This window comes from Melopsittacus undulatus, chromosome 1 (genome assembly GCF_012275295.1).
Source record: "Melopsittacus undulatus isolate bMelUnd1 chromosome 1, bMelUnd1.mat.Z, whole genome shotgun sequence".
Lineage (NCBI taxonomy): Eukaryota > Metazoa > Chordata > Aves > Psittaciformes > Psittaculidae > Melopsittacus > Melopsittacus undulatus.
This window is the reverse complement of record NC_047527.1, coordinates 20,342,441-20,361,907: the sequence shown is the minus strand read 5'-3', so window position 1 is coordinate 20,361,907 and position 19,467 is coordinate 20,342,441. Positions and strand designations below refer to the sequence as shown.

General features: G+C 38.5%; 1 protein-coding gene across 22 annotated transcripts in view; it reads left to right on the top strand.

Moving 5' to 3' along the window:
• RIMS2 (regulating synaptic membrane exocytosis 2) overlaps positions 1–17,909 on the top strand; it is a 443,898-nt gene extending 425,989 nt beyond the window's left edge. For all 22 annotated transcript variants that reach the window (XM_034066365.1, XM_034065853.1, XM_034066047.1 and 19 more), the window contains 5 exons: positions 11,181–11,322; positions 12,641–12,753; positions 13,451–13,552; positions 14,439–14,578; positions 15,009–17,909. In XM_034066365.1, coding sequence (XP_033922256.1) covers positions 11,181–11,322; positions 12,641–12,753; positions 13,451–13,552; positions 14,439–14,578; positions 15,009–15,227 — 716 coding nt within the window. In that variant the 3' untranslated portion in view covers positions 15,228–17,909. The remainder of the gene's footprint in view (positions 1–11,180; positions 11,323–12,640; positions 12,754–13,450; positions 13,553–14,438; positions 14,579–15,008) is intronic.
• The last annotated feature ends 1,558 nt before the right edge of the window (positions 17,910–19,467 follow it).

Below are 19,467 nucleotides of genomic sequence, written 5' to 3'. Positions count from 1 at the left end.
AAAGGAAATTATGCAATTAAATTCAAAAGACCAGGGAATTTCCAATGTAAATGTGTGTGACATCCTTTTAGATGTCTGTGTAGTCATAGTGCAAAATTTCATGCACATAATACATTTAAAAGTAATAGATATGTGTTTACTAAACTTTCTTGTGGACAACTGGAAAATGTGGTAGAGCAAATGAATCCTTACGTACAAGAAGGTTACTGGGAAAGAACTACATGTACTGAGGAAACGAGAGGCTCAGACCGCGTGTGGTCACTAGAAAGTCTACATCTGTTTTTATGAGTGGGACTGTTAACTTGGTGCTTCCTCATCTTGTACCGGGTGTATTGTTTGCTGTAATAAATTTGCCTTACAGTTTCCTTTACACTCTGCTTACATTTGCATTCACACTCTGCTTGCATTTACTGAGGTGTTGACTTAAACTTTTAAACAGGTTGCCAGGAGTGCAGCTATGGAACTGCAAGTCATGGCAAGATCCGCATGCAGAGCTGTGCCCCCCAAAAGGGAGTATATTTCAATTTAATGTTGTCTTTTGCCAGAGTTTTTGGGTGGTAGTGAAGCTATGAGATACAGGGGGAAAGCCAAATGCTTTGCAGGTGCTGAGGACAATTCAAGAGATATTTTATGATAATTTAAGGCATAAGTTAATTCAGAACAAACTGAAAGCATTTTGGTCTCCCAGTATGTTAGAAAAACAAAAGGCAATAGAAAAAAAAAAGCCACAGAATGTTCTTCAGTCCAAGACAATCATGCCAAAATAGCGAGAATTTGTTGTGTTAGCTAATGTATCTTCAGTTTTGCATATTGATGTGTACTGAAAGAAATGCGAGTGTTGCTGCAGGAGTTCAGCAAGAATAGAAACACACTATACACTCCTATCACTTGGCTAATGACTATGTGGGCAACTTGCTCAAGGGGTCATTTGATCCCACATAGATAGATCACCAGGAGTGTTGCCATTGATGCTAGTGAGTGAAGGATCAGGACTTTTATTTAAATGTGTGCTGAACTGTGCAGTTGAGCACTGTTGTTGGCTGTTATTGCCACTGAGTGGCATTTCTTACCAATTAATCATTGCTCATTGGTAGAACTGGAATATAGCTCTGCAGTTCCTGAATTCTGTTCCTGTGGTTAGGCTGCCAGATCACATTGTCCCTCTGGAGGTCCCAGTAGACAATAACAAGCAGACAACAATTTAACCAGAAATAGAAAATGGGGGAAGTAGTAACAATAAATTCATTAACACGGTAATTATTAAAGTGAAGAGAATCCTGCACATGAAGTAGTTGCACTTTAAAATTATCCTCTTAAAAAGAATAAAGTAATAATAAAAGTATCAGGCAGTCAAGAAAATGAGAATAACTACATCTTCTTGTGGGAATTGCCCTACTTTTTGGCCTTGTGGTAAAGATGACCTTGTTTACATGGGATATTCATAGGCAGAGCCAAGATGGAATGTGAAAGAAGGGTATACCGCCCTGTGGCAGGGTAACTGCTGTAAAAGATGAAGCTTTAAAGACCTGTTTGATTAATGCTAACATGCCAGAGATTGTTGCATATGTCCTGCAACAGTGGGATGTCTCATTGCAGAGGATAAAAATCACTCTGAATATGGAATAATAATGATTCAGTACAGAATCTATACAACATTTAAGTTTATGGCCTGTATTTTGTTTGTGGCTAGGGCACTGCCTGGGGGATGAGCCAGGCTTTCCAGCCGTGTGGTGGGGCTGGGTCTCTCTCATCTCTGCAGCTCCTTGAGCTGACTCCAGGGTGGAGGCAGTATTTCCACCAATTTGCATCTCTCCTTCTTGTCCCATGTGTCTTTACGAATTACATTTAGGTACTATAGTGATGAAGTAGATGCCAAGATGTATAAGATAGTTTAAAAAAGAAGCATAGAAGAAACTATACTGTTGCTGGTGAAATAGAGTATGATAAACAAAACATATTCTGGGAAACATCTGGAAAATCAACAGAAAAGTAGAAGAGACTGCAGAAGGATTTACATTCAAAGTAATACATCAACCTGATTATATGATAGAAATGCCCAACAGAATTGTAAAGCTGTCTTTCTCTTATATTTGTTGTATTTATCTGAGCTGCTAGTTACACTGCAGCATGTACCTGAATACCTAATGGAGAGCTCAGGTATGTGTATAACAGCAGCAGTGAAGCTACACTATATGACAGGTTTCATCTCTGATGTTACCTACATAAACCTTAAAAAAAGCAGCCTTGCTTATATCTACATGCTGTAATTGTCATTTTTCAGTGGCAAGGTCATCAGTAGTAGTCAGAGCAGCAGCATGCCATTTGGCCATTGTGTCAACTGGAGAGGTAAATGTTTAATAGCAGTAGTTTGAAAGTGGGTCATTACAGTGTGAAATTTGCTTAGGGTTTTGGAACTGTGGTTATTTAAATATTGATATTTGCACAGTATCATTACTCATCTTAGACAAAAGCCAGGAGGAAGAACTGTTTCTAATTTGTGTAATCTCATTACCTATCCAGCTTCTTGGCACCATCTATCTCATTAAGTCCTAGTAGAGGGTGTTGAATTGTCTCAACACACTTGCTATATCATTCAAAAATGCTGCACAGATCTGTCTGATAGTGTATGTAATGACCCTAATTATGCAAAAAGTAATCAAGGTCAGGTTAAAGAGTAGTGTTACTGTCATTATTATGTATTTAGAAGGTACCTCTCCATTCATATAATACAAAAACAAATAACAATCCCCTCCCCCAATTCTAAGCTCTTCAATAGAGGAACTTTCCAGTGTTTAAGAAGTTTTAATCTACTCTTGGTACTTCATGGAATACTTGTTATTAATAAGTGCATGAGAGTGCTATATATCCAGAAAACTATTATTTATAAAGATATTATCATTCAAAAGCTGATGGTTTATTTTTACTTAAGATACTGATCTTTTGTCATTGACAAAATCAAAGACTAGATTTAAAGATTTCTTGTGGTGAAGATGTGCACCTATTTAGTAATTTCTTATGTATATGGTATATAAAATTAGCATGTAATGCCACAGAACTACTTAATCTATTTTTCAGATTTTCAATAGCTTGAGGATGGGACTGATTTCCCACTGCTTTGCATTTTTTGTAGTCATGTAGATTGTTGTACAGGATGTGCAAAGTGGATATGAAGTGCTACCATTCTGTTCTGACACATTCCCAAAATATGCACAAAACCAGACCTATTATGTTTGGATGATTAGAACACATACCTGTCTGGAGATCATAACTGCTCTAAATAAGGGTTCCTAAAAAACTGTTCAATCAGGTCACTTGGTACCTGGGACATAGAGCTGTGGGCTGCAAAGCCACGTGATTCTTCATTGTCATATCGCTGTGTTCAGTTTTACAGCAATCATATGAGGTTTTTGGCAGGTGCATCCTCTTACCACACTTAGAAAACCAGTGGTCTTATCAGTAACAGAAACAGACTTCTGCAGAAGTCCTGGAAAAGCCTGAGTGGCTGTGTGCAGTTTTGTTCCTGATTCACATCACACTGTCAGGTGTTGTGCATTTGTAAATGAAAGTAATTAGGATAACATCTTCTGCATTTGAGATCTGCTGTTTTCATATTGCATCAGAACTAACCTTCTTCTATATCCAGAGCTGAACACAGTACTGAGTACAGAGCAGAGTAGAGGGGCAGAATCACCTTCATCAACCTGCTGGTCACACCTCTTTTGATGCAGCCCAGGAGACGGTTGGCTCTCTGAGCTGTGAGTGCACACTGCCAGGTTATGTTTGGCTTCTCATCAGCCAACACCCCCAAATCCTTCTCAGGGCTGCTCTCAGTCCATTCTCCCCCACCCTGTATTTGTGCTTGGAATTGCCCTGACCCAGCTGTAGGACTTCGCGTTTGACCATGTTAAACTTTATGAAGTTTGCATTGGCCCACCTCTTGAGCCTGTCAGGGTCCCTCTGGATGGAATCCCTTCCCTCCAGTGTGTCAGCTGCACCACATGGCTTGGTGTCATCAGCAGACTTGCTGAGGGTGCACTCAGTCTTACTGTCCATGTCACTAAGATGTTAAACAGCACTGGTTTCAGTAGCAACCCCTGAGGAGCACCATTTGTTATTGGTCTCCTCCTGGATATCAGACCATTGACTGGAACTCTCTGAGTGCAACCATCCAGCCAGTTCCTAATCCAGCAAGTGATCCATCTGTTAAATCCAAAATCCATGACTTTCCAGTTCAAAGACAAAGATGTTGTGCAAGACAGTGTCAAGTGCCTTGTACAAGTTCAGGTAGATGGCATCAGTCTCTCTTTGCTTACCCACCATTGCTGTAACCCTGTCATAGGAGGCCACCAAATTTGTCAGGCACAATTTGTTCTTAGTGAAGCCATGTTGACTGTCACCGATCATCTCCTTATTTTCCATGTGACTTAGCATCGGTTCTGGGAAGATCTGTTCCATGATCTTGCAGGGCATAAAGGTGAGTCTGACTACCCTGTAGTTTCCCAGGTTTTCCTATTTTCCCTTTTTAAAAATGGGGGTTATGTTTCCCCTTTTCCAGCCAACGGGAACTTCACCAGACTGCCACAACTTCTCAGACATGATAGATGGTGGCTTAGCCATTTTGTCCACCAGTTGCCTCAGGACTTGTCACCAGGTCCCATGGACCTGTGCACATTCAGATCCCTGAAGAGGCCGAAGTCTGCTTTCCTGAAGTCCAGAGTGGTAGGCTTGATGTCTATCCTCCTCACTTCTAAAGAATCTCAAATTCTACCATTTCACGGTCACTGCAGCCAAGGCTGCCCTTGAGCTTCATATTCCCCACAAACCCCTCCTTGTTGGTGGTTTTCTCACTGTATATTACAATTGAGAATTATAATCAACATCTGTAAAACAAAGGATCCAACCAGATCTGCATGGCCAGTTGTTTTATAGCGAAAGCTAAGTAACCAAAAGAGAAGTGGAAATCCCATAAGTGCTAACACATCTCCTTAAAGGTACAGTTACTTAGTTTTGATTCCCTGAGATAGCTCCCAGTCTGTTGGCTGTCTGTTACCAGGGATAGATTCTTTGTCAATTGAATGGTCAAGCTGCAAACCTCTGTGCCATGGTTCTGTATATACTTGATTGGAATTCCAGGGAATGTTATGTAGAGCAGATACTGAAAACAAGCTCTAAGCTGCCAGAGATGGCTACTAGTCTTCTTCATGTCTAGAATGTTTAGTGATTCTGAGTAATAATACAGGGGATATGGGATTTTTAGGAACATTAAGTAATTCTCATGTATGCGGAAAACCAGCTCTTTGTTAACACTTCAGTCTTGTAAAAATTGTTTGAAAAGTTCTGTGACCACCAGTGTTGAAGAGCTTATGCTGGTGGATGCCCCACACAGACAAAAGCAGTTTCTATTGTCTGATGCTCTTAAGAATATGCTGAAGGGTCAGCAGGACTGAAAAATGGACATCAGCACAGCAGTGAAATTAAAAGTGGTAGAATACAGCTTCAAACCCATCAAAAAGAATAAGGAACAGGTGCCTGCCCTAAACCACAGCATTACTTAGAAGTGATGTGTGGTATACTGACTTCACATCAACAACAAGCCACAGAGATCTTTTCCAGATTGGACATGTTACCAGCCTTGCCGTAACAAGGAAATGTAATGTAGACAAAGGATGCTACAATCTGGCCAAAGCTTTGTATCTCGGTAACAACTGAGATTTATGATGGCTGCCTTTTGGGACTTCCACGTGGTAATTCAAGAATGGGACCTGAAAGCTTCTATACCAGCCTTTGACCAGAAGCTGAAACAACAGTTTTGCAGTTATTTCATTCACTTCTCTCTTTCATTCACTTTTTCTTAGGTGTTGTCCTAATTAACCTTAATTAACCGTGCTTTCAGTGTGGCCAGAGGAAAGACAGAGCAGGAAACATAAAGGCACAGGGCAAGAGTGAAGAAGTATTTCTTGGTTGACAGTGAGAAAGTAGTGAGACCTTGCCCAGAAAATTAAAAATCTGTGGTGCAAACTGAGGCTGTCAGTTCAGACTCTCAAACCTGGCTGCTCCTGTAATGAAGAGCCTCCCTACTGAAGGCAGCTCTGCTTATCTGGGCAGGCCTTTCCCGTCCAAGGAATTTCTCAGTGTTTTATGTTCCAGTATTCATGGGAGCAGAAACAGGAACACAGATCTTCCCTTCCTACATTACAACTGCAAAGTAAGGGAAGGCTTCCAGTTACAGTTTCTCCCCATCCCTTCAAATGTTCTTTGGGCTTCATAAATGCTGACAGCATGCACTGTAAAAACTTTCATCAGGACTGTAACGGCGTTTCACAAGCTAGGTGTTAGCACTGGCCTCTGAGAATCAGTGCGATAGACAAACTGAGGTGACAGTGAAATCTGGGTTTCTCAAATCCTGCTTACATTAAGTGGATCCTAATTCATGTCTGCTGCTTGGGGTCTGTGGGTGACGAAAGTGAAAACCAACTCCCTGCAGTGCTTCAACAAGAGCTAAATGCTCATTCATTGTGTCCAAAATATGGGCTGTTCTGGACCGAGAACTGTGCAACTGCAAGGGCGTTTGATACTACCATATTCCCCCTTTTCTTAGCTAGGATCAAACGTTCTTAGAATGCCTCTGATGATTTTATCCATCCTGTTCTTAACATGAAGAGCTTTACTTTTGAAAAATGGTCACTTGAAGGCAGCTTATTCTCTTTGTGACTCTAACACACGAGTTCGAATGAAAATACTGAGGCAGTTTTTATGCAGCCTTTCTGGTGAGGTGGGGAGAGCAAAGAAGCACCTCAAGCACTTGCATGTGTTTCTGAAGCCACAGCTGCTCTGTACTCAATACAAGTTCTACTAAGAGATCACGTACCATCTGGGACTGGTATAGCCAACCTGCCTCTGCCTGCACCAGTGATGTCCTCTCTCAGGGCTCTGTGCCTGGGGCAAGCAGTTGTTGGAAGCTATTGCTGAGAGCAAGCTGAGAGCTTCTGCTCTCCTCACTGGAGTCAGATTGCAACTGGCTAGATCCCAGATTGTGGAAAGTAATCTGTTGCATTCACTGCAGTTTTCGACTTGTCCTCATCTGATATCCGTATCAGTAGTTTTGCACCTTTAATTTGCAAGTGATTTGCACTCCAAGTTGTGGGAACAAACAATTCCATGTGTAATTTAGAAAATGTGGCCTGTGGAGTCTATTTGCAGTAACCACAATAGTTAAATTACCAGTGTGATTAACTGTAAGAATGAATGTGCTTTCATAAATGCCAGAGCAATTGTTTCTGGTAATTTATTCCACTCCTTACAATATGGCTGCAAGAATCTGAACTAGTGTTTTTCAGATAATATGTTCCATATTTTATAATGGCGACTCGAGAGAAATTTCTTCTTTCTAGGGCAATTATATTATACTAATTTGGAGAACATTTTCAGTGTTCTTTATTAGAGTTTAGTGAATTGTTAATAAAATTATTTTTGGTGTAGGTGGTCAGAGATGTACTTAGCAATAAAGTACCCTATTAACTTGCTTGTTTCCACATCCTTTCATTTGGTAGGATTAAAATCTGTGTGCATGAGGTGAGTGTGTGGGTTTTTTTATCAGTAAGTATATATTTTTGTAATGTTATAAAGTTATAAGTAATGCTATGATGTTGTGTGTATGTTATAAAATCAGCCCCACTTTTAGATTGTCACCAGTTACATGTTTACTTCTGTGTTAGTGTCAGATGCATTCCCAAATTAGTAATCTAGCTAAAGATTAGCATCACCCCAGTTGGGTTCATTCAATGGTATGTTTGTTTTCACAAACGTTTTGGGAAATGATCTGTCTTAAAAGAAACAGAACAACTTTAAAACATGTTGTTGGTTTGTGCCTTTTGGGCTGGGTTCAGTACAGAATGCAGCCACACAAGTAGTTGAATTAATACAGCAGAGAAGGTTTTAATTTCCAAGCATGAATTCAGGAAAACAGTTTGGATTTACTAGAGTGGTAAGAACTTCAACCGGATCTATCAGCCACAGCTTAGAAGTATGGCACCAAAGGCCATTTCTTTAACTACTTTTCATTTTCATTGCTTATTTCAACTTTTAAAGTATTTTAATGCTGAATTTATGAAACACAAATTATGGGTTTTGTAAATCCTTTTTTTGCTTTCAACTTGTTTGAGAAATTGTAGGATTATTTTTGGTTTATTACATTTTCCTAGGGACCAATGTATTTCTAGTATTGTGAGCAATCAATTGCGGGTACTTCTCATGTGTATTCTTACATACTATTTTAGCTAAGTTTTATCTGAAATATTATTCATCTCTGAGGCAGTGACTCAGGAGTCATGCCTGTGATCTGGGTCTTCTGTACTTCTATTCAGAATTGCCATTTTGCTGTTAAAATCTTCAACTCTTATTTCAGGAAGCCTCAATATCATTATTAGGAGCCTTATTGATGAAAAGTCAGATCTTTCTCTTTTGAGACCATAGCAGAGCTATGTTTCTGTTGAAAACTGGAAAATAGTTATTCATGTAACCTCCTCTCAACCCTCCTTAAATTCAGTGTTAAGGTTAAAATAATTAGTTTACCACCTATCCTTTTACAAAAGCACTCACTCTGAGTGCTATAGCAAAGTTATATTTTCTCAGCTGGCCATGTCTTCATGTGAACCAGCACACTTACTTCAGTTAAAATGAATGTGAGAAAGTAAAAGTGCTTAAAAAGAAGATTCAGAGGGAAGCTAAGAGTGTACACACATGTGCCTCTCTGAAGACTTGAATGGCAATTGCAACAGTTCTGCCTTGATTTCACAGTAAATATATGTGCAGCGGGTGTGTTGATTTTTTTTCTGTGAATGTTCTGGCGCAGTGAAGGCATACAGACTTAGATTTCTAATTCAGAACAAAAAATCTGCCTTATTCATTAGTAAAAGTTACTGTATACTCCTTCATATATCATATATTCAAACACAATTATCCCAAACCTCCAAAACTTTGAATGGTCTGATAGGAAGAGATTGAAGAATCATGCAAGATGGAGATGTGCTGTTAGATTTGCATGAGAGAATTTGTGTTTGCAACAATGAACGGAGAATGACCACCACCCAACAGCACTGCATGAAAATGAAGGCTTACTAATCAAAAGAGCTCTTACAATGGAAAAGTGGTATCCCTGAAAGAAAAGAGCACGGGGCTTCAGGAGTTGTGTTCCTTTTGCATGTAACTATGGCACAGTGTACCTTTTCTACAAAACAATAGCACGTTTTTCTCCTGGCAGTTGTGTGGAAATATTTGTTTGATATGAGTGATTTGATTTTAGAACAACTCTGGATCTTTTTGGAAGTCAGCTGCCAACTTTCATTAATTTAATATAAATAATGAGACCAGCAGACACTTGGAACAGTACAACCCAACAGAAATGCAGTTGTTGACTTCAGCCTTCATTTTTTGTATGTCATGTTAGCTTGTGTCTTTTTTATTTTCATTTATTGCACCAGATACTGATGAGCATTTTCAGAAGCAGATTTGATGTAGTAAAAAAATTATTTCCCTCTATTGGATACTAAATTCATGTGGGCAGTTGAAGTTATAGAGGAAAATTATTACTTCACTTATTTTTACATATTGATTAAAAGTTATGATCTTAAGGAATGCGTAGAAGGCTTGTAATAAGCAATATGATTTGAACCACTCATGATACTGCTGTAGAAATGACTCACTACTGCTGAATATAGCAAAGTTATTAATCTTTCTTGACAAGGGGCCAGTGGGTTTTGAGTTGCTTTCGGTGTCTATTTCCTACTGCACTAAAATTCTCATGTTATCAGACCTAACATCCCTTCTGACTGGAGGGCCTGGGATGCTTCAATTGACACTGCAGCCTGCAGGACAGAGGGACACTGAGTGTGGGCATCAGTGGTACTTCTGTTCCCTGTCTGAGAGTGAAGGTCTTACTCTAAGCCTGCCCTTGTGCTCACATGTGCTCCATGGGGTGTGGAAGTGCTTATCCCAGGACAATCTCCTCCCTTGCTTATTTGCTTTATAAAATCGCTAGTACCTGATGAGCCAGAGAAGGTGGAAAGGGCAGCAGAGGCTGCTAACAACTGCATATGGCAGCGAGTTCCTAGGTGTCATAGGCTATTGGATACTAGTCTACCCTCATTGCATCAATATTTAAGAATTTTGTTATTATTCAATGTCATGTACATTTAGAGTTATTGCTCTTCTATAATATCAGTATGTCACAAATCACTTTTAGAGGCATATTGAACAGAAAGAAAATGTAATTCCTTGAGCCATTGCAAGGAACAGCATTTAAAATCAGAAATTATATGGAGTGTCTGTCTTATTAATGAAAGAACAAGTAAAGCTTTATTCCTACTCATTTATCTGTTTACATTTTGGGGTGTTTTTTTGGTGGTGCTTTCAATATATCTTCCAACTGATGTCTTCATCAAAAAGTCCAATGCTACTATATTAAGTTTTGAGTATTTTTTTCCTTGCCTTATACCCAAGTATCTGCCACTTTGCTGTTTTTACAGTTAAAATTAAACTCTGCAAGCAGATACAAGAATTTTTACTCTTGGAAGTGGTAATAAAGTTTCATACTGTGCATAAAAGTCAATACTGTATTTTTTAGATAGTTAAAGCACTTAGTTAAATAAGAGTGTGAATAGAGAAGAAAGCATGAGAAGATTCTTGATTTGTTGTTTACTAGCCTCACTAATGGATATCTGTAACTTAATTTAGCAGGTAATGAGCAAGTGTTTTTACATCAAATAATTCATTTGAATTAAAACATTCCTCAGACACTGCAGGTTTCAACATAATGGTGACATTTTAATTAAACTCCTAAAAGGGACGTGTTCAACCAGAGAAAACATTTCAAACACACTAGGCTATGGATAGTGTAAATCTGGTTACCTCTTGTGCGCAGACTTCTGTGGTGTGTATGTTGTCTGCCCCTGGGACACAGGTGGTGACAGAACAAAGGTCCTGAAAAAGAGATTTACAATGCTGCTTGCCTATTATTAAGAAAATGGTAAATTTAATATTGAAGTTCTAGTACAGGTCATTAATTTCTGGCTTCAAGTGTTTCTGCCACATGGAGTGGTGGTGTGCCGCCTGCAGTGGGGCTCCACAGGGCTGCCCAGCTGTGACAGCGTGGTGTAATGGGGGCTTCTCTTCTGTCTCTGCAGAAGCAGGGGGCAAGAAGCTGCGGAGCACCGTCCAGAGGAGCACCGAGACAGGGCTGGCTGTGGAGATGAGGAACTGGATGACCCGTCAGGCCAGCCGGGAGTCAACAGATGGGAGCATGAACAGCTACAGCTCTGAGGGAAAGTAAGCAGCAGTTATAACTGTGGTTACCTGATGTTTCTGCATGAAACTGGCAGTTAGACAAAAGTGCAGTGAGACATGTAGGTCCTGTTCAGTCAGAATTCCCTTCATAAGCTACTGTCATTGATGGACCAAGCCTAAGTCTTCCCCTGTGACCAAAAGAGTCTCCCCCTGTTGGTGAAGGAAGGATGAGGATCATTTCTACCGCGCCATGAGAAAGGCATATGATGGGTCAGAGCATCAGCATATGGTGGGCAGGAGGGGAAGCAGGTGCAGTGCATTGGATAAAAGACAGAAGAGGACAGGTTCTTTTCCGAATACTCCCATGTATGTCTGTGCTTTGCAGAGCAAAGCATTTCCAGACCATTTCCAGGTGTCATTCACTGGGCTCGAGAGTTTTTCAAAGATTCTACTAATTAATCCTGAAGAAATGAAGTATGAGGCTGTCATGTATCATGCTTTTCCTAAAAGCCTAAGTTAAAGACTTCTGAGTGGTATGTCCAAGACATTACACCAAAAAATCTTATTGTGGATAGATTTATTAGTGATATTTACAGCACTGGATGATATAACTATACTGGATGATACACCACCTACCCTAGATGATCTACGTATATCTTATACATCCAGTTTGGTGCACTATATGCACTTGAGTTGGTCATGTATTTATGGCTGTTCATTACAAATCTCATTAGTTCTCATTGCCTTGTAATGCATCACAGATAATTTATGGCAAGAATTACTTTAGTAATTTGCCACAATAGATTTCAGTTCCATTATTGAGTGGATGTCATTTCCAAAGTCATTTTCAACAAAATGTTTGTAATTAATTATGTTTTTAAAAGTTGATTTTAAAAAATGATGACCAGTATTCAGTCTAATGTAACAATTTTGCTGGATGCATTTGACATTCAGCCACTGAGTTCACGCTGACTGAGAAACATGAGCAATTGTACCTTCGCGTAACTAAATTACTGGCAAGGGTATGTGTTAGTATCTTACTGAACTGGTCTCCTATGAATACTACAATAATTAATAATGGTCTTTAATATATTGGGAAAAGAGACCATGAGGGGAAAATATTAATGTGGAAATTAGATACAGTGAGGATTAGTGCTTCCTTCGCCTGATTGTTTATGCTGGAGGATGTTAAACATTGTGAAGTTCTGAAAATTACCATAATTGTTTGTAATCTTGTCAGTGTAAGTGCCTTGTGAGCGGTAGTACCAAAACCGTAAACATTAAGTGCAAATCATCTAGAAAACAAAAAAGGACAAATACAAGTGTATTTTTTTATTCTTTGTTGCCTTTTTTTTTTTAGTTTGATCTTCCCTGGTGTGAGGTTGGCTGCAGACAGCCAGTTCAGTGATTTTCTGGATGGACTTGGTCCTGCCCAGCTTGTAGGACGACAGACTTTGGCAACACCATCAATGGGTAAGCATTTACGTCCTGTAGGTAGGATATAACTTACTGGGTCTGGTAATTAGAACATAAGAGATTATCTAGGTTCTAAGTCATTATATACAAATTTCCCCTGTGGTTTTGAACAACTCAGTTAAGACCAAAACTATAACCTCAGTCAAAGCTGAATGTAATTGTGGATGCTTATTAAGGCACTGAAAGGAGCTTGGAAAAGTTCAGTATTTTATCTCTTCAGTTTTCCATCTTTAAAATGTATCTAATGAGACCGATCTGTTCTCTGAATCACTTGATAGTATTGAATAAAAAGGGGAATCTAGGTTGTTATTATGCTCACAGACTTTTATATTCACACGTGATCTTTTCATACATTGTCTTACACTAGAGGCATGGTGAAGAGATTTCAAGCATTTTTACAGAGTTGCTTTGTACTAATTCCTTTGCAACCTTTTTAATCTGAAATGGTTAAGACAAAAAAAATTAATTTGAAGTGATAGGGGCATGGGAAATGAGAGACAAGATGTTATTGCAGGGGTTTTTAACTGTTTACTAATGTAAATAGCAGTGAAGAGGATAAGTATTAAATTATCTGTTAAAATCCAGATCATACTTATTGGTAGGTTGCAGATGATACAACAATATTCATCCTAGAATATTTAATTTATTTAAGAATTTCTGAATTGCAATGCCAGGATTTCTTTTTGTTGTCTAGGAGATATCCAGGTGGGAATGATGGACAAGAAAGGACAACTGGAAGTAGAAATAATCCGAGCCCGTGGCCTTGTTGTAAAACCAGGTTCAAAGACACTGCCAGGTAAGGAAGAAAAATCGCAGCAGCATAATCCTGCAAAGCCCCAGTTTCTGGGGCTTTAGTGTTCAATTTAGGTAAACTCCTTGCAAATTCACTTAGCAGATTACAGTATTGTAAAATGAAATGCATAATGTATTGAAATGGCATACAAAAAAACAACACTACTTCAAGAGGAAAGAAAATCAGACTGGTATCTGGGCGATGAGAAGACTCAGAAGTATTTTAGTAATAGCGAATACATCCTTGGTTATAGCATAGAAAGTAAGGTATGTAATGAAGAAGTACATAAGATCTTCGGGATGAAGAGGGAATCAAGAGCCGTGGAATAGCTACCCACTAGAAAAGTAGACCAGTATTTGATACTTACTCCTTATTTTATAATCTGATGTCCTATAACACTATGTGAAAAGGACAATATAATCATATTTTTAGCAAGCTCTTCTGCTAAAATAGAAATTGTGTCAGAGTCTTTTCTTCACTCATTTTCACCTTGTAGATAATTTTAAATTACTAACAATTTGGAGCATTGATCCAAATCTCACCAAAGTCAATACAAGTCATTCATTTACTTAACAAACAGGCCTATTTTGTATATTATACAGTACAGGGATACTATATATAGGAATAGGTGATTTTTTTCCAGGTCAGAATCTGAATTGTTTTATGATAAGAGAGATACAAAAAGATGTCAAGAAAAAATTGTACCAGGGAGAAAAGTAAAGAAAATACACGGATTAGCATGTAGATAAGTGTTAAAATTGCTTGTGAAGATTTGTTTGCATAAGTTACATATTCTGTAAAAGGCAGCTTTTATCATATGGTGCATCTGTTATGTAAAAAGATCTCCACTTCTTCTTTAGTTATTGTTCTTTATTTTCTTTCTTCTAAGCACCATATGTAAAGGTGTATCTATTAGAAAATGGAGTCTGCATAGCCAAAAAGAAAACAAAGGTAGCAAGAAAAACGCTGGAACCACTTTATCAGCAACTTCTATCATTTGAAGAAAGTCCCCAAGGAAAAGTTTTACAGGTAATTTACATCAATATTCTTCTGAATCTGAAAACATCACCTGCACAGTTTTCACTGAATGAATTTCAAACTTCTTTTCATGATTCATTTGGCAAGTTCTGCTATTTCAAATACTTGTTGAGCAGATAAATCCTACAGTAATAACTGCTGATGTGAGCAGAAAGTGTGAGCAGAAGTTGTAGATTATTATACTTCTACTATACATATGGGCTCCATCTCTCACTGGACTTTCTTTAGTGTCATGGGTAACTGTTCTGTTACTGCCAGGTCATCTCTGTGACTTAATGTACACAGAACTAAACTATGTCAGAAGTCAGATATGTCATTCCTTACTATAATTAAATAAGCAGAGGCATTTAATAAATCAGACTGAAGTTCTCATAATCTTTGCTGATTTTTTTCTATTTTCTTGTGTTTCCTTTGACAACAGATAATTGTTTGGGGAGACTATGGACGTATGGACCACAAATCCTTTATGGGAGTGGCACAGATACTTTTAGATGAACTGGACCTGTCCAACATGGTGATTGGGTGGTTCAAACTCTTCCCTCCTTCTTCCCTAGTAGACCCAACTTTAGCTCCTCTCACTAGAAGAGCTTCCCAATCATCTCTTGAAAGTTCAACAGGACCTTCGTATGCTCGCTCATAGCAGCTGTGAAACTGTTGTCATAGCAACCAGCGTTACAAAAAAATTAAATTACAGGTCGCAAACCCTGGTAACACTGCATGCTTAATGTTGTGTCTTCTGAGCCTGTTTCTAGGGCTGCAACGCGATCCTGTGTTCTCAAGGAAGTTGCACACATTGTGCCCTATGGAAGGCCCTCAGGTGAAGGACTGAAATCATGAGGAACTGATAGGTTTGGAGTTCAGGGACACTCAGTTTTGGTCCAATCTGAAGCCATGGACTAAACTAAAAGAATCAATCTGTTTCATGCAACAAAAGTCCTTTCAATGGCATATCTGTTTTGTTGCTCCCATTTCTTTATTTATCTGCCCTACACTCCTAAGGCTTGGTTATGCCACAGAAACGGAGTTACTCTCCCATGAAGCCATGCTACAAGTGAGTGGATTAGCAGACATTGGAAGAAAAGAAGAATGTAAGGATGCTGGAGAAGTCGACTGTTGTTTGAAACAGTTGCTTGAGGTCTGAAAACTCTTCATACTGAAAAGGTTCAACACTTAAAATGGGGGGCTTCATACCTCCAGCTATAGATACAGTAAACCCCAGATATGATGGACTCTAAAAAATAAAGTTCTGTGGATATACTGTACTGTATGAAATTAAAGAAACTTTTTTGCATGGACACAGATTTAGCTGAACACTTAAATTATTTTCTTTGGGCTGCAACTTGCAAAAAAAAAATCAGCCATTTTCAATAATTTATATTATTTTTAAAAATAAATTTCACTAGTGCATGGTTTTAAAGGGAAGAGAATGCAACAGGGTGATACAAAGACACACCACGTTTATCATTCTTTAAACCAGTCATGGTCTGTATTTTTGCAGACGTATATTAAAAATAAAAAAAATAATTTCTAGCAAATATTTAAAATTCTGTTTATGTGACAAGAAATAAGTGTAATATATTAAATTTATTTAAATGTAAAAGGTACAAGCCTTGTAAAGTTCAACATAATGTGCAAATTGTATACTTCTTTTACCTCCTCCTTTCTCTATCTCTCCTCCCAGTCTCCCTTCTTCCTTTGGCTCTTCCCAGGATGATCATCATATTCTAAAATGCCTACCTTTTGACTTACTTGTTAGTCTCTTATGCCCCATTGGTTCAGGATTGCAGATTGCTCTGCATTTCTGAATTATTTGAGAAGAATATTGTTTAAGAATTTTTTTTTTTCAAGCATGTTGAAAATGATTTTGCAACATGGCTTGGGAGTACATTAATGTAATTCAGCATGTATTTGATAAAGAAGATATTTGAACTTTTTGCAATTTATTGTACAGTGCATGGTAACTTATTTTCATTTTTTCTCACCTTCAAATTGAATTCTGCAGCAAAATACTGGAATCATGTGGCCATTGTAAGATGTCTTCAGTAAATTTGTTTTCAGCACCAGCATCTTTCATTCAAAGGTTGAACTATCATTTCTTGAAGGTTTTTGAAAAGATGAAAAATTAAGTACCTGGTTGATCTTTAGGAAATAAATTTAAACACTTTTATTTGCACTAAACCAAATTAATTGCTACATTTTTGCAATTGCGAAAGCAACAAAGGTTACGAATTTGTACAGTTCTGCTGTAAAGTTCCGTTTTCACAAAGTACATTTGTGTTGCAAATGACAAAATTAGGGAATATCAATCTGGAAAATATCAATCCTTGGTTCATAAAATATCCTTAAAGAAAACTTAGCAGTACCACTCTGACAGATGTTTGACATTATTACCAGAACCCTCAATGCAGTCTATGGATCTTCAAAAACCTGTTTTTTGTAGCAGACAGTAATTACCGTTGGGTGGTGCTGCAAGTTCGGGCTTCTCATTAAATTACATTATTTGAAGGGAATGTAAGTGGCTAGCATTTAATAACAAAATATCCTTTTTTTTTCTGGGTCTTTGTATGCCTTTAATACGTATTTAAGGGTAAATGTTGAAACCTTGCAATAATTTTTTGAAATATACATTACATTTACCTGTAAGGCCACACAGAATTATTCTGATTTTATTTGAAAATCTATTGAACTTTCCCATTAAGAAATTGTGCATGCCTCATACAAGGGCAAAAGTAATAACAGTATCACTTAAAATGCCTTTTACTTTGTGCAATATCATATAAATCAAGATTGTGTCTTGTCTTCAGAGTTTATATAATGGATTATTGTTAAGTTAATGGACAGACTGGTAAAATTATATTTATTGAAATAATTTAGACACCTGTCTACCAGCAGCAAATAAATACTACTAACATGCAGTCTACAGTATCCCCTAGGATATTAAACAAAAATACATACTGTGAGATGTGCTCACGCATTCTTGTATGCATAGTCCTATATAAATTATTTCAAATTTTAAAATCAAGGACATGACACATGGAAGGTTTGTACATACTTGTCATTATGCAGTATTTATTTTAAAAAAATTATTTTTTTTTAATTTCACATGTCTGCAACTTTACTTATGGTTTAGTCATGTAAATAGCACTATTCCAGTGATCACTGCTGTCTTGTACATAGTACGTTTTAAAAAGTTAAAAGGAATTACAGTTGGGGGGACAAAAAAAAAGGGCAGATTAGGCCTGTAATAAACACCAACTAATGTAAATCAAACTCATTCTGGTGATGGTATTTAACACTTTAAATAAAACATTTTCTTTACAGACTTGTGTGCACTGCTTTGTTGCTTCTCAGATGGTCAGCATCATCCTTCAGTGGAGTTCATGGCAGACAGCACACGAACAAACAAGCTCTTTGCGTAACAGTGCTCCAAGTGAAATGCCATTTTTGAGGCAGTATGTTCACTGCCAGAGGTTTTCAGACCGTGTGTGCAGAGGGTGAGGAGCAGTGGGGAGCTGGGTCTGCCTGTCCCCTAGCCAGGCATCAGGCTCTGCACTCTGGCCATGCTGAGACAGGCACACAGCCTCAGGGCTGAAGCTGGCTCTAAGGACATGCTCAAACTCTGATATAACCAGCACACTAAACGTGCTGCGACTGTGAAGTGCTGCCACCAGCTCTGCCATCCAGTTACAGGTCCAGCACATAAATTTGTAAGCTTCCACCTCATCCCATGGATACCACCTAGTATTTGCAGCTTGTTTTTTTAATGAGCCAGGCATAAATGAGGACAGAGTACCCAGCTGGAAGCGGTGGCTGCTGGGGCTCATGCATCCTGTGCAGCAGAGAGTGGGCAATGGTCTGTGATAAAATGCTATGTCACTCTAATTGTGGGGCTTTTCTTTGTGCCTCTTCTGCAAGTCTTCAAGGCTTAACTAGTGAGATGTTCTTGCCATGATGAGGATGAGTGTGTGGGGCCAGCGCATGTTAACCAGCATACCACTGTATTCTCACAGCCTGCTGCTACTGTCAAATAGTTGTTCACAACTGTGTAACTAATTAAAATGTGTTTTTATATAGAAGGCTAAATACCAGTGCTTACGTATGACATAAAAGTTAACAAAGCATTAGATTTCACAGCTTTGTAATAAAGTTAGGTAATGCTGTGGGGGAATCTAGAGCGATTTGTATTTGTTTCTTTAGCTCATATGTCTGTGCAGTTCTCACCTCCCTGTCACCCAAACAGCAAAGTGCAGACACCAAAGCTGTAGGTCTCATAATCTTCCAACTGTGACTACCCTTTCTGTCTCTTTCTTGGTAAATATTTAGAGTGAGCTTTTACCAGCTATACAAGAAAGAAGATGCACATTTTTCCTGGCAAGAACTGCCCACATTTAGGACAGATTAATGGGAGCTAGCTTTAGCTGATACAAATGAAGCTCTAGGCTACAAATACCAAAGATAAACTAACTTCCAGAATTATTGTTTTCATACCTGCCTATTTTAGATATCTTTTTTTGATGAGATGAATGACTCTGCGAAGATCAGATTCTCTCTCCCTCCTGACCATAGAGGCAGAAAGGGATGACTGCCTTGGGTTGAATGCCTAACTTCACAGCAACGAAGCTTAGGAGAAGCAGACCCATTCTCAACAGGAGAAGAACAAAAACTCCATGGTCCTTCATTAGCAAGTCCTATCTGAAGTGCTTGTATAATTATCAGGTCTGAGGGCAGCAGCTGGCTGATGACTGATGAAGGGAGGAAATGGCTGGGAATTAATTTCCCATATCCGACACTGCCATGTCAGGTCACTCTTCAGCCTAGCCCTGGGGAGAAAAAGTAGCAGCCATATTAATTAAACCACAGGGCCTTAATGCCCAAAAATA